Source organism: Myotis lucifugus, unplaced genomic scaffold, assembly GCF_000147115.1.
Source record: "Myotis lucifugus unplaced genomic scaffold, Myoluc2.0 scaffold_131, whole genome shotgun sequence".
Lineage (NCBI taxonomy): Eukaryota > Metazoa > Chordata > Mammalia > Chiroptera > Vespertilionidae > Myotis > Myotis lucifugus.
The window spans coordinates 3,581,052-3,594,912 of record NW_005871179.1 but is presented as its reverse complement, the minus strand read 5'-3'; the positions used below and the strand labels follow the sequence as shown (position 1 = coordinate 3,594,912).

The following is a 13,861-nucleotide window of genomic DNA, read 5'->3' as shown; positions in this document are numbered from 1 at the left end:
CTGGCCAAGCAGCAGGGCAGCAAACCTAGGCCAGCCTGCAATGTGAAGCCCTAAAGCTTTGGCATCTCTGCCGGGCTCAGCGCCAGGTGCCTGGCAGGGCCCCAAGAACGACTTTCAGCAAATCTTTAGTCAACACCAAAGGTGGGAGAAGCAGGAGGCAGAAATGAGAAGGGAGGAATGAAGAGGCCCTTAGAGGCACCAGCTTAAGCTAAGAAGGTGAAATAGCTCCAGAGGACTTATGGGGAGCGATGTGTGGTTGTGGGAGAGAAAGCAGGAGAGGTGGGAGAAGGGAAAATGAGAAGAAGGCAGAGGCTTCGAGGATGTCCAAGCTGCCGGGGGCCTTAGGAACCTGTGTCGTTAGCTACCATGCCTGCAGGCGGACAACGCAAACACGGAGGATGGAGGTGAGGGTGTGACGGCAAAGGAGACAGCAAAAGCCACAGAGACCTGGTTGGCGGGGGGAAGGGAGGTCGAGCAGCGCTAGGTTCTTACAGGCAATCCGGGGGAGCCAACGGCACCAGGAAAACCTGGGGGGCCCTGGTGGGAGAAACAGCAGGTCACATCTCACAAGCACAGCCTCCCCGGGGCGGTCTGGGGCTGAGTGGTCGTGGGAGAGGTCACGGGAATATTGCAAGGCAGCTGGAAGAGAGGCTCCCGGGAAGTCTTGGCCCAGAGACACGTGCCCCTCCCCTTGGCTCCAGGAGGAATGGCTCTGCCATCAGCAGAGACACGAAACAGTCCCCAGCGTCAGCAGCCCTTCCCGAGTCTCCCTGCATCTAACTGAGCCCCCTTGCTGGAGTGGAAGCCCCTCACGCCTGCTACCTGACCTCCACAGGCTCCCCAGATGGAAGGCTCCTGGTTCTAACATAGCTCCCACCAGCCATTTTTTATTTTCTCCAAAGAAAGCATTTTCAGTTCTTCCAGTCTTTTCTAGTCACTTCTATGTTCCTGCCATATCAACACCACAGAGGACTCCAAGGAGGAGGCCCCTGGTCTGGCCTTTCTTTGTAGACTGGTCCTTGCGATGGCCCTACAGAACAGTGGAGGGCAGCTCCATCGCAGCCCCTGGCCCCTGGGGGCCTGGTGTCACAGGGGCACAGAGATCTAGGCTGGTCGCCACAGGCTTTCCTGGCCGCCGAGACCACGAGCCTGAAGCCTAGGCCCCCTGCCCCGTGCAGCCTGGGTCCCTGGTGCAAGACACAGCGGGGCAGGGGCGGGGAAACACGAATGCGCCCCAAGGGCCTCCTCTAAGCAGGACCACAGGCACAGCCGGCCCATTCCCAGGGGTTCGGTGGTAGGAGTCCTCAGTGCCCACAGATGCTCCGGCAGAGAAAGGAGCAGGCAGTGGAGGTTTCCTCGGTCTGCCCTGCCCAGCTTCCTGGAGACCAGGCAGCACTAGGACCCCTCTGAGAGAGGGTCAATCAAGCCAGGAAAGCACAGATACTCACAACAGGGCCTGGAGGACCTGGGGAGCCCCTCACGCCGGGTGGACCCTGCAAAGGAAGCCAAGAGAAATGGATAGAGAGGCTCAGGCCCCATAGGGTCTCAGTGCCTTCGTCCTGGCTCACCACAGCCAGAGTCTCCAGGCAGCTGATGTTAAAGGTGATGTTAAACTTCTCATTCAGTTCATTCAATCATCCAACAAACATTTATTGAGCAGCTACTATGTACCAGGCATTAGTCCAGGTGCTGGGGGCACGGCAATAAACAAAATACCAAAATCTGAGCCTCGTGGTGCTTACACCCTAGGGGAGCGGTGGACGGTGATAAATACGGTAGGACAGGGGCTGTCACGTAGTTGGTGCTCAGTAGATACCTGTGGGATGTTCTTACATGAAATAAATACACAGTATGTCACACAGGGATGAGTGTGGTGAGACGGAAGCAGCTAGGGCCCTGGCCACTGTGGCTAAATGGTTAGAGCATTGGCCAGGGCACCGCAGGGTCACAGGTTTAATCCCCGGCCCTGGTCGGGGCATGTGCGGAAGTAACCAATCGATGTGTCTCTCACATCGTGTTTCTCTAACTCCCTCCCTCCCTTCCACTCGCTCTAAAAAATCAAAGGAAAAAGAATATCCTCCGGTGAGGATTAACAACCACAACAAAAGCAGCAGCCAGGCCGGGGAGGGAGGGTGTCGCACAGATCAAGAGCAGAGAGGAGGCCAGTGTGTGAGGAGAGCAGATGAGATGGGGCAATAGGGCGCCAGCTGACCGAAGGCCCCGGAGCCCTGGAAGGACTCGCGGGAGACAGGGAGCCACTGAGGGCCCAAGAAGACATCTGGCCCGAGTGAGACTGCCCTCGGGAACGAAGGGCCACTGCACAGGAGGGCCCAGGCGCTGGCCTTACCTCTTCTCCTCTCTGGCCCGGCAGCCCTGGAGGACCGGGCAGGCCAGGGCTCCCAGCACAGCCCGGGTCTCCCTCGCTGTTGTCTCCCTGGAGTGGATGGAGATGGTGGGAGTGAGCAGTCGGCTGCTTCGCTCCCGGTGGGGCTCAGGGCAGGGGGTGAAGGGAAGGCGAGGGCCACTCACCCGGGCCTCCTCCGCTCTGGGGCGCTCCCGCTCCGTGAAGCACTGGGTGGGGTGGGGGGGACAGAGGGGCTCTGTCAGGTGAGGCCACTGGGAGCCCTCCCTACACCAAGGCCGCCCCGAGCCCAGCCTCCTACCCGGGCACAGTTGTCAAAACCTGGCACGCCGGGGATGCCCTGGTCTCCCTTCTCGCCTTTCTGCAGGAGGGCCGCTGGGCGGGCCTTCTGCCCCTGGACACAGTCCCCACAGATGCTCTAGGAGGGAAAGGAGAGGGCAGGGGGCAGGGGTCTGAGCGGCCAGGAAGGGCCAGATGGAGAGCCCCCGTCACCTGCCTGGCAGGCAGTCCTCCACCCACACTCCTCCCAGCCACACCCCTGCAGCAGCTTTGCTCCATCCTCAGGGCACCCAATCCCAACACCGGCTTTGCGTTTCCTGCAGGAAGAAGCTCTGGTGGGGGCCCCGCCAAAGCCACTTTCCAGACAGGCGTGTGGGGGGAGGCAGAGGGGCCCACAGAGGCACCATCTGTCCCGGCTGTTCCGGCAACCTGCGCCCGCTGTGAGGACACGCCACGAGGACTCCGGCTGCAAAGGCCGGTTCCGAACAGCTTCTCCAGGAGCAAGGGGAGCAGCTGCAGGAGCAGCCAGGCCTTTGCAGATGCCTGGGAGGGAGCCCGCCCTCCGTCCCCGCCGATCCCAGCTGTCGGACTCCCAGTTCGCTGGGCCTGCTGGTCTTCCCGACCAGCAGGTGCTCCTCTCACCTGGCCTTTAACCTCTTTGGGTCACAAAGCCTTCTGGGAGTTTGATGGAAGCTGTGAGTCCTCGTCCCAGAAAAAGAAAACCCACGAGTGGAAAGTGGACACAGCCTCAGAGGACTGGGGCCCGGCGTCCGTGCATGGCCTGGTGGGGTGTCCGTGGACCCCCAGGCGGGGCCCCTGCTCCACCTTCACTGCACTGCGAAGCCCCGTGGTAACGGTTGTGTTTACTCAGCACCCAGGCGCCAGTCATCGTAATGGGCTGTGCACTTATCACACTCCGTCCTGGCAGCACCAGGAGGCAGTTCATCTTATAAGCACGTGGAGATAAGGGAGCCGACACCCGGAGAGACAGTGAGGCGTGTCCACGGTGGGGGGAGCCTGGACGAAGCCCTGGTCTATCTGAGGCCAGAGCTGGTGCTGGGGCTACAGGCCCAGGCTCCTCTGGGCTGTGCGTGCGTGTGGTGGGGGCTCCTGGTCAACACCCTGGGTGCCATCTGACTCCTCTCCAGACAGCTGCTTAGCGCCCCCTGCAGAGCACTTGGCTGAGAAACCATCGGATGAAATGTTACACAGAGAAATGCTAAATCCTGCAGGAGTTGCACAGTCACGTGCCCAGGGCAGGACTTGGGGGGACCCAACTGCTGGAAGCCTGGGGGAGAAGCTGCAGTTTCACTGCCACCACCCCGCTCTGATCCACGGCATAACTGTGCCAGGAGGGTACCCTGGCCTCAGGCTGCTTCCGGAGACATCTCTGCTAGAGCCGGATGGGGCAGTCTCTCCCCATACTGTCCTGGTTAGGACCCAGGGATGTCCAGGGCACCGACTAGCCAGTGCTGGAAGGGGGTGGCCAGGACAGCGCACTCTGCTGGCCAAAGCTTGGGAGGGACCCCTGAGGATGCCAAGCTGGAGGGGAGAAGAGCCCAGATCTCGTCTCCAGAGGTGACTGAGCAAGGAGGGCTGTGCCACGCTTGGTTCCCAAGGGAATCGCTGCCCAGCTTGAGAGGCCAGACCAAGCCACACCCCTCGGGTGTGATCTTGACCTTGTCTGCGGGCCCTGGCACAGGCCGACTCTCCTCCCAGGCCCAAGTCCCCTTGCGCCACTAGACTTGCTTCTCGAATCCCATCTCCTCCCTGGATTCTTTCTGAATTGACCAGAGAGAGGGTGCCGAAGCCTTCTTCCAGGCCCCACCCCATCTGACCATAGAACATAACCTTGGCGGGCAGGCCTGAGGGTCTCACCAGTGCCCTATCACCCCCCCCCGCCCCCACCTGCATTATGCTCTGCATGCTGCTGGGGCACTGCCCTGGAGTAACCAGGGGGGTACAGGGCCTCACTGGCAGCAGCTCTGTGGTTGGAACTGCCAACAGCATCCGCAAGATGGGTACCTTCTCAGGGTTCCTTCAAACAGTCATTCGGCAGGTACTGACTTAGGGGCTGTGAGGAGCCGGGCACCGCGCTGAGCCCTTTTAGACATGCTGGGAGCCCCCCTACCCCCCATACTGCCCACAAACAGCCCATCTGCAGCACCCTCTGCCACCCCCTCCAGTCCCTACTCCCTCCCGCTTATCCTCTTACCTGCAGGAGGTGCTGTTCAATGGGTAAGGATCCCTGCAGGAGACAGACAGCAGGGCTCAGGCGGGGAGGGGAAGGGGAAGGAGACTTATGGCATCAGGTAGAGCCTCGGCCTCGGGAAGCCACCTGCCAACCAGGCTTCTCCCAGAGGGAGAGAAGAGGGCCCCCCACTGCAGCTCAGGGAGCCGGCCTGGCAAGCTCGGCCCTGGCAAGGGCAGGGAGGCGGCTGGACAGCGAGTCCTGGCCGGTACCTACCAGCTCCGCAGTGAGCCCCGGCTGTCCTGGCAAACCGTTGTTTCCAGGGATGCCCTGCAGCCAAGGAGAGACACAAGTGAGTGGGCTCCGCTCCCTGCGTCATTCCCACCATCCCCCCTGCCTCTGCCCTCACCCTGCAGAGCTGAGCCCATAGTCTTAGCTCAAAACCCCCAGACCAGTGTGTAGGGAAAGCTGAGGAGGCCCAGCGGGGTGACCCCCAAACCAGTCCGACAGTCTGCTTTTCCGCGCACGTTACAGGAAGTCAGAATTGAGGCAGAGGGTCGTCTATATAGCAAGTAGCTACTGGTTCTTTCTGTGCTAAATCCTTTCCTCATCCTTCTCATTGAATCATCACAATTCTATTGAACTAAGTGTTGTCACCATCTTAAACCCAGAAAAGGGAATTCAGAGAGGAACTGCCAAGGCCACAGGACAAGCGAGGCACGGAGGTGAGACTCCAAGGAGGATGGCCGGCCTAGCTCCTCTCTCCACCACTATTTCGGCACATTCCCCAAAGGACACTCCCCAGAACATGCACCACCAGGTGAGGCTGGGGAGCAGACCCAGCCGGGCACCAATCCCCACCACCTGGGTAACTTTGGCAGGTTACTTGGGGGGAGAGGGGCTCGGAGATCTCTGTGCCTCAGTTTCCTTATCTGTAAAACCGGGTTCATTTACGGTGAGGCTTAAAGGAGACCACAGCTGTAAGGAGTTTAGTACAGGGCCTGGCACACAGGATGCTCATGTGAAATGTTTGCCAAGAAAATCCTGTTCCCCTCACAGACTCACCATGCGCATCTGCATGTTAAACACTCCTTGGAGGCAGGGAGTACGTTCCCCTTTAAATCCCCAGTGCCCGCCACGGAGGAGGCGTGCAGTAAATACCCATCGCATGAACGCACTGCTGCTCCCCCTGCTCCCCCCAAACAGGATTTCCTTGGCCGCCTGAGAGTTGGCCTCCCTCAAGTCCCAGCTCCCAGCGATAGAACATGCCACCTTCTCCCACCAGCTGCCGTATTTCAGGCCAGGTTCCCCCTCTTGCACCGCCACACGCCATGGCCCTGCCCTTCTCATTCTGTCTCCTTAATGAATGAATAGGGCAAAGTGCTTAGAACAGCGCCCTGGGAAAGGGAAGACACCTTGCACGTGTTCATTATAATCATGCCCTGAATTATTACTCACCCCATGCTCCTCTCTCCATTGCCCAGGTATTAGCTCAAGCCTGATTTTTTGTGATTTTCTCTTCCTGCCCTCCCAGAATTTAAATCCCCAGTGCCCGCCACGGAGGAGGCGTGCCGAAATAGTGGTGGAGAGAGGAGCTAGGCCCACCTGTCGATGTGAGCAGCTCTCCCCTAGCTGTCTAGCCTTGGGCACATCTCCTAACCCTGGTGCCTTAGCTTCCTCTCCTGTGAAATGGACGCAGATGACATGATAGAACCACGCATGGGCCCTGGACAGTAAGTGCCATATATTTCTGAGCCTGTTTCTGCGCCTGAGGAGGAGCTGTAGGAGACGACCTGGCCAGCAGGACTGCGCCCTGACTGGCACAGGGCAGGTGCCCGTCGTGGGCTCAGCGTGGCCTCCAGCACTGGCGCCGGAGGAAGACCCGGTGCCTGGAACCAGGCTCGGCAGTCCCTCTTTTCTGCAGGGTTGACACTGCAGCAGCGTGAGCTTGTTAACAGATCACTTTGAAATGACTGCCACGCTTCCCCAAGCCCCCGGCAAGCCCCCTGCAGGCAGATTCCCGCTCCCTGGCAGGGGTGAAGCAGGAAGCCAGGCACTTGGTAAATGTGTGGCTGCCCCCGGAGGGAGGACCAGAGGTGGCTCTACTTCGGCCTCTGGGAGAGAACTGTGATCCCAGTGGAGACTCCCACCTGCAATGTGTGTGTGTGTGTGCGTGTGTGTGTGTGTGTGTGTGTGTGTGTGTGTGTGTGTAAAATCTCAAAATCGCCAGGGCGTGGGGAGTACATAGTTTATAAAACGTTCCATGTGATTCTGCTCTGCTTCAGGCGAGAATCGCTTTCTTTTTTTTTTTTCAGGAGCTGAGAGCCAGGCATGCAGCAGCCACTGTCTGTGCCTCCTAGGAGCTCCCCCAATGCGGCCTGGTGTGCAAACCACCGGGGAGCTGTCCTGAAGGGCAGCACAGGGGGAGGAAAGTGCTCCGCGCCGGGAAGCTCAGGCCAGGCCACTCACGCCAGCCGGTGGCCTCAGCCAAGATGCCTCACCGCTCAGGGTCTCACGCGCCCAGCGGTGACATAGGGACAACACCACTTCCTACTGGGGCTGATGTAAGGCTCCAATGAGTGAGAGAATGGATGCAAAATAATAGTAGTTGTTGGTGTGATGATGGTGAATGCCTTCTAACCATCTACTATGTGCCGGGCATGGTTCTATACATTTTTCGTGCATTGCCTTGTTTAACATTCACAATAGCCCATGAGGTACATGCTGTCATTGTCTCCGCTTAACAGGAGGAGGACTGGAGACACAGAGAGGGTGGGTAACTTGACCGGCATCACACAGCTAGCACATGGCAGAGCTGGGATTCAAAGTCAGGCTGCCAGGCTCTGGAATGAACACTCTCATCTCAGCTGGGCGGGGATCTCCACTCCAACTACACTCCCCTTACAATCCCTGGCCTCCTCGCCAGAGGGGGCCCCTCCCACCTCGGGCCTCTGCGCCTGCTGCTTTCTCTGTCAGGAACACTGTCCCTTCAGAGGCTCATTCCCCGTTTCCTTTACCTCTTTGTTCAAATGTCACCTTCTTTTCCGCTTTCCCCCCAAATCTCTTCCCTGCCCGCCTCCCGTTTTCTATCCCCACTCCGTGTTCATTTTCCTCCTGGCACGGGTCCCCTTCTCACACACTGTATTTCATTTATTTATCTTGCTCATCGCCTGTGCCTCCTACTAGAATGCAGGCTCCAAGAGGACAGGGCTTTTCATTTTTGTCCACTGTTCTATCGCCAACCTAACAACAAACGAACGCAGTCCCTGGAGAAGAGCAGGTGTGCAAGACACAGGTGCAGCCCTGCACCAGGGTAAACTTTTTATCTGACCCAGATGCTGGGTTCCTGGCAGCTGGCCAAGGCCTGAGCCTGGCACGGGTGTCAGTAGGTGCCTGGGCTAGTTCACAGCAGGACATGCCCTCCACGCCACTCTGGGAGCAGAAGCACAGAGGAGGGAGAAATGGCAGGTGTGTGTGCAGGGCAGGGGAGCCTCCCAAACTCATTCTCTTCTCCCCCCCATTTACCTGCAGCCCAGGCATTCCAGGGGGGCCTGGTGGTCCGGGAACACCTGGGGGACCCTGAGGGAGAGAAGACGTAATCAGACCCGGAAGAAAGCCCTGCCCCATTGCTGGGGGGCAGTGAGGCGAAGGTGGGCAAGCCGAGGGGCGCTGGCGGACAAGAGAAACAGAGGAGACAAGCGACACACACCTGCGGGCCCGGCTGCCAGGAGCTGCCCATCCAAAGTCCCGGAGCACCCTGGGTGGGAGTGGGGGGTCGCAAAAGAAGGGGAGAGGTTACAGGCAACGTCCACACCAAGCGCAGGGCTGCGTGGGGAGGCAGCTGGCGGGGCACAAGCCCTGTGGGGCCCTTGCGTGTTGGGAGGGCGGGAAGCAGGGCTCTCAGCACACTCACCGGCATGCCCGAGAAGACGGGGTCTCCCCGCGAGGGACAGGAGCACTCCCCGGGCTCACCCTGGAAAGACAGGAGCCTTTGTCAGAGGAGGGCCAGGACGGAGGGCCTCCTGGAAACTGCCGTCTGGAGGCGGCACAGGCTCTCGGGATGGAGAGGCCAGGGTTTCAATCTGGAATCTGTCTCTTGAGCACTGGACAGTCTGTTCGACCACTCGGAACCTCAGTCTCCTCATCTGTGAGGTGGGACGATAATACCAACTGCATAGGCTGCCCTGAGGATGGGGGGGATTCGAGGATGCAGAGGTCCTGCCCCATGGCAGGCTCAGCAAACACGGGCTGCTGCCATTCCTGCGTTTTCCGTTTCACCGTTGTCTGCCACAGCCCCGGTATTCTCGCCTCCAACGGTCGCAGCTTGACCCGGCTGCAGCCCCGCTCCCGCTGGCCCAGCCTGGCTCCTGTGCCCTTCTCTCCTGCTCCCTGACATCTCTGCTCTGACCATGCCCATTTGAAAATGCAGCTGCACCCTGCTGGGGAGGGGGGGGAGGTGGGGGGGGGTGTCTTGGAGCTCTCTGGGTCTCCTGGGGTCCTGGTTGAGGCCTGGGTCAGCAACCAGGTAAAGTGGGGAGCGCTTGGGGCCTCGGCTCCCTGGGCCCAGGGAGCTGGTGGAAGGCAAGGAGACCAGGGTGGCTGCCATTCTGCAGGCCAGGGGGCCACTGGCATGTACGCAGGTTCGCTTCCTGGCCGGACCAGAGGGGCTGCATTTCCCCAGAGTGGTGGGACTCACCTTCTCCCCCTGAGGCCCTTTTTCACCCTGCAGGGAAGAAGCACAGAAGGATGAGTAGATCAGGGTGGGAGGCGGAGCCAGCCGCGGCTTCCTGCTGCCTCCAGACACTACTCACCGGCGTCCCTCTGGCTCCTGGAAGTCCAGTCTGTCCTTGCTGTCCATCACGTCCCTGACAGGAGAGAGCGCAGGGTCAGTGGTTAGTGCTGGGCAGCAGCCAGCCATCGGCCTGCCTGCAGGGAGGGCGACAGGACAAACACAGGCAGCACCAGGCTCCCCAGTGCCCGGGTCCTGGAGGACAAGGCTGAGGCGCAGGAGACAAGGAGAGCAGGAAGGAGGGAGAAGCCTGGCATCTGCTCCTCGCCTGTGAGTGTCAGACGCCAGGCCAAGCGCCAACCAGAGAACACTGCATGGGTCCTCACCCCCAGCCCCGCAGGACGGCACTGCTCTGCGTCACAACTAAGGAAACTGAGGCTGAAAGAAATGTTATAAGAGGCCCAACAGCAGGAGCGCACCCAGGTCTGTGTGGCCCGGAGTCCCTGCTCTCTCCTCCCCCCGCTCAGTGCGGGCACACATCCTCTCTATCACAAAGGTCATCTCGGTTGATTTATGGCAGCCCCTATTTCATCACTCTAACTCCGAGAGGCTGTCACTTGCCTCTGGTCACAGCTAGTGAGTGTGGGGTGGGGACTGGGAAGCCTCCTGGGATGAGATTCAGCTCCAGGGAAGCAGGCCTGGAGAGGTCAGCCTGCACACGGGCCTTCCGACGGCTGCCTTCCTGTGGGGCCTGCCACCTTCACACATGGACCAAAGGCTCCCCAAGGACCGGGACCACCTTCCCCTTCACCTCAGCTTTACACGGGGAGTCCCTGGGACAGGCAGGGAGGGACCCTGACCGCCAGTCCTGCTGGGCAATGCAGACTGGCTGCGCGGACGTGGGCAAGGCCCCGGGCCCCGTGGCCTCCAGAGCACCCTGGAAGGAATCCACCCGTGATTCCCAAACCGGACGTGGAATGTCTCTAGGGAGCCATAAAGACGGAAAAGGTTCTGTTCACTGGGCCATTTTCAACGTTACTAAAAGCCCAAGACAGGTTCTACCATTTGCCCACAACCCGGCACGGCCCAGGCTGGCTGAGCGGTAGCATTTCTTTGATTTAGGCTAGAATTACATCCGCTCACAAAATTCTAGTGGGTTCATGAGAAGTAGAAGCTGGCTGTTATACAGGACTTTGATGAATGAAAATGAGGAAACGCATTTATTGTAACTTAATCGATGCAATTTGTTCAATAGATACATCTTTTAGGACATCAGACCCTGGTGGGACAGAAATAAAGGGAGGCCTCTGAGGGTTGGAGGTATTGCTGGTCCAGATAGATCTTTGCTGTCCAGTATGGTAGCCAATAGGCACATGTGTCTATTCCAATTAAAAGGAGTTAAAATGAAATGAAATTTAAAATTCAGTTCCCCAGGCACACTAGCTACATTTCCAGTGCTCAGCAGCCACGTGGCTACAGTCTCTGGCGGTGTGGAGCGAAGTGTTTCCATCATCCTAGGTAGTTCTGGGCAGCACTGGTTTGGATGATCCCTAATGCCTCCGAGGCTTGAAGTGGGGGTGGGGGAGCTAACGTATGGGCTTTGAGTCAGACAGAACTGTGTCCAAGTCCTGGCTCTGCCTCTTCACTCTCTGGCCTTCACTTTCCTCATCTGTGAAGTGGGGACAATAACAGCCGTTCCCTTACAGAGCTGTGGGGAGGGCTGAGGGGATCCCTGCTTGTCTAGAGCTTAGCACAGGGCCTCAGCACAGTCACTGCTCCCAAACTGGGGGTGATCAGTATTGTCGTTATTCAGGTGCTGCCCCCAAACTGTGTGGTCTTTTCTCCAAGGCTGGGCTGAGCTGAGCCTCTCTGCTCCCATCCCCGCTGCTGCTGGATGGCCAGGGTCAGGCCTCTGCCCTCTTCCCAGACGCAACGCCCTGGGTCCCAGCAACACCCCCAGCACGGAGCACAGAGAGGACCCTTACCGGAGGCCCAGAGACACTGGCACCAGGGAGTCCCATGGGTCCAATGGCTCCTTTTACCCCCGGAGATCCCTGCAGAAGAGAGGGTACAAAGGTTGTCGAGCAATCCAGCAGGTGAGACACACCAGACCAGGTCTCGGGCTGCTCTCACGGGCATCACCCAGTTCCCATGTCCCCTGTGCCCACGGCCAGGGCACCCGAAGCAGTGCAGGCCAAGTGCCCAAGGAGGCAGAAGCTCACCTTGGGTCCCTTCTCTCCAGCAGGGCCAGGTGGTCCTCGAGGCCCCGGAAACCCCTGCAGGTGGAATCACAGCTAGTTACCCCTTATCCTAGAGCGGCCCCTGCCCCTGCCAGCCTCCTCCAGACAGACGTACCTGCACGCCAGGCAAGCCCGGGGCTCCAGGTTCCCCCTGCAAGTCAGAAAAGGCAGACTGGGCCACACCTGCGCAAGCCAACCTGCCCCACTGGCAGACCTGGTCTGGGGTGGGCTGTCTGCCAGGCCTCAGAAGAGCACCCCAAGGAGACCCTGAGGGTCAGAGAGGTGGGGGTCAACACCAAGAGCCTGGACAGAAGCACAGCTAAGGCTGCGGCACAACTCTATCCCAGAGCTGTGCCCGTGAGCGGTCAGGGGAGGGCAGAGCTCCGTGGTTTTCAAGGCAGATGGGCGTGGACAGCTGGCTAGTAGGAGTGTTGGGGACGGGGGGGGGGGGTGGCAGGCAGGCATAGGTAAGGCTGGAGACTTACCTCCGGCCCCTGGACTCCCATTCCTGGAGGCCCAGGCTCTCCCTGAAGAGGAAGGACATCTTGGCTTGAGATTCCCACTCATCCTTGACCTCCTTAACCTCCTCCACCTTCTCCCCACTCTAAAGCTGATCTCCATCCCCCACTCCAGCCCCTACGTATCTCCCCACCCCCACTCTCACCCACACATACCTGCAGCTCAGGCCCCCCCTAGCCACACCTACCTGCATGCCCTTCAGTCCTGGGGGCCCTTGAACTCCCGGTAAACCAGGCTGGCCCTAAAAGACACAGGTGGCCCATGGGTCCCAGGGGGGAACGGGCAGCCCAGGTGAGGAAGGACCAGAGGGCAGGCAGCCCCAACTCACCGGTTTCCCAGGCCAGCCCACGCCTTCTGGGCCTGGCTCTCCTTTGGGGCCTGGCTTCCCAGGCAGTCCTGCCGCTTGAGTCAACGCCCCCTGCAGGCTGGGGCAGGCAGTGCAGCCATCGCCCTAGTCAGAGACGGGCATAGCCAGGAGTGAGCCAGGGCTGGCAGCTGGGCCAGCAGGAGGCATGGGACAGGGGGGTCCGTGTGTCCCTCTGAGAGCTCTGTCCCTCCCCTGCCCCCACCTCAGCCTGGGAAATCACAACAGGCGCCCGACACTCCTGCCCCAGAGAAGAGCTGAGGCGCCCCCACCCAGCGCTCCGGCAGCAGAGGAGGCTCACAGCCCGACCCCAGTCTTCCCCTCAGAACCCTTAGCCTCTTTGTGTTCATGCAACAGACTGCCCACCGCCTGCCTGACCTTTTCTCCTTTTGGCCCCATGGGGCCCCGCACCCCTGGCTCTCCCGACAGTCCCGGCTGCCCCGAGGTGCCTGGCGTTCCGGGGTCTCCAGGATTCCCTGCGTCACCCTGTAAGGAGTGGGGATCAAGGAGGGCAGAGGTGACCCAGCGGGGGCAGGTTGCCCTCTTGGGACCTGCAGATACTCAGAGCCCTTCGCTGGGCCTGGGGCTGGGCAGAGAGTAGAGAGTAGGCACAGGGCAATCAGGAAAAGGAGGAGGAGAGGGCATCTGAGAAGAGGGGGTGCCCACCCATGCCCACCAAGGCTTTCTCACCTTCTGCCCCTTCAATCCACGCTCTCCAGCCTTGCCCTGAGGAGAAAGCATTTCCATGCACTCATGCCGGACCCCCCCACCCCCACCCCAGTGGCTGTCACTGTGTTAGACCCGGGAAATACAACCACGTCTCTGCTCTCAGGCACTGTAGAGATTAAGGGCAAAGACTGGAGCCAGACTCCTGCCTGGGTGACCCTGGGCAAGTTACGTCACCTCTCTGTGCCTCGGTTTCCTCATCCGTCAAATGGGGATGATAAAATAGCATGGGCTTCTACACTGTAGGGTTCTTGTGAGATTAGATGAGCTAATATAGGTGAAGCAGTGTGTGGCTCCTTGTGCACACTGCCAGTGTTTACTGTTATTGGTGAAAGCAGTGACAATAATCATCACCACAGTGGCAACTGTCATTTCCCGAACGCCTAGTGTGTGCTAAGTGCTTCACACACATCCTAGGCTTCCCACCACCAGGCACAGGAAACAAGCACAG

The 13,861-nt window shown here is 59.6% G+C and overlaps 1 protein-coding gene across 8 annotated transcripts in view; it reads right to left on the bottom strand.

Moving 5' to 3' along the window:
* COL16A1 (collagen type XVI alpha 1 chain) overlaps window positions 1-13,861 on the bottom strand; it is a 48,498-nt gene that overhangs the window by 17,949 nt on the left and 16,688 nt on the right. For 6 of the 8 annotated variants that reach the window (XM_023758453.1, XM_014460511.2, XM_023758448.1 and 3 more), the window contains 20 exons: window positions 13,375-13,410; window positions 13,063-13,170; window positions 12,649-12,771; window positions 12,508-12,561; window positions 12,287-12,328; window positions 11,917-11,952; window positions 11,784-11,837; window positions 11,547-11,615; window positions 9,644-9,697; window positions 9,529-9,555; window positions 8,746-8,805; window positions 8,542-8,589; window positions 8,358-8,411; window positions 5,109-5,162; window positions 4,857-4,889; window positions 2,664-2,780; window positions 2,530-2,571; window positions 2,348-2,434; window positions 1,449-1,493; window positions 493-537 (listed from right to left, as the gene is read on the bottom strand). In XM_023758453.1, coding sequence (XP_023614221.1) covers window positions 493-537; window positions 1,449-1,493; window positions 2,348-2,434; window positions 2,530-2,571; window positions 2,664-2,780; window positions 4,857-4,889; window positions 5,109-5,162; window positions 8,358-8,411; window positions 8,542-8,589; window positions 8,746-8,805; window positions 9,529-9,555; window positions 9,644-9,697; window positions 11,547-11,615; window positions 11,784-11,837; window positions 11,917-11,952; window positions 12,287-12,328; window positions 12,508-12,561; window positions 12,649-12,771; window positions 13,063-13,170; window positions 13,375-13,410 — 1,188 coding nt within the window. The remainder of the gene's footprint in view (window positions 1-492; window positions 538-1,448; window positions 1,494-2,347; window positions 2,435-2,529; window positions 2,572-2,663; window positions 2,781-4,856; window positions 4,890-5,108; window positions 5,163-8,357; window positions 8,412-8,541; window positions 8,590-8,745; window positions 8,806-9,528; window positions 9,556-9,643; window positions 9,698-11,546; window positions 11,616-11,783; window positions 11,838-11,916; window positions 11,953-12,286; window positions 12,329-12,507; window positions 12,562-12,648; window positions 12,772-13,062; window positions 13,171-13,374; window positions 13,411-13,861) is intronic. The other 2 variants (XM_023758449.1, XM_023758450.1) reach the window with 2 other exon arrangements.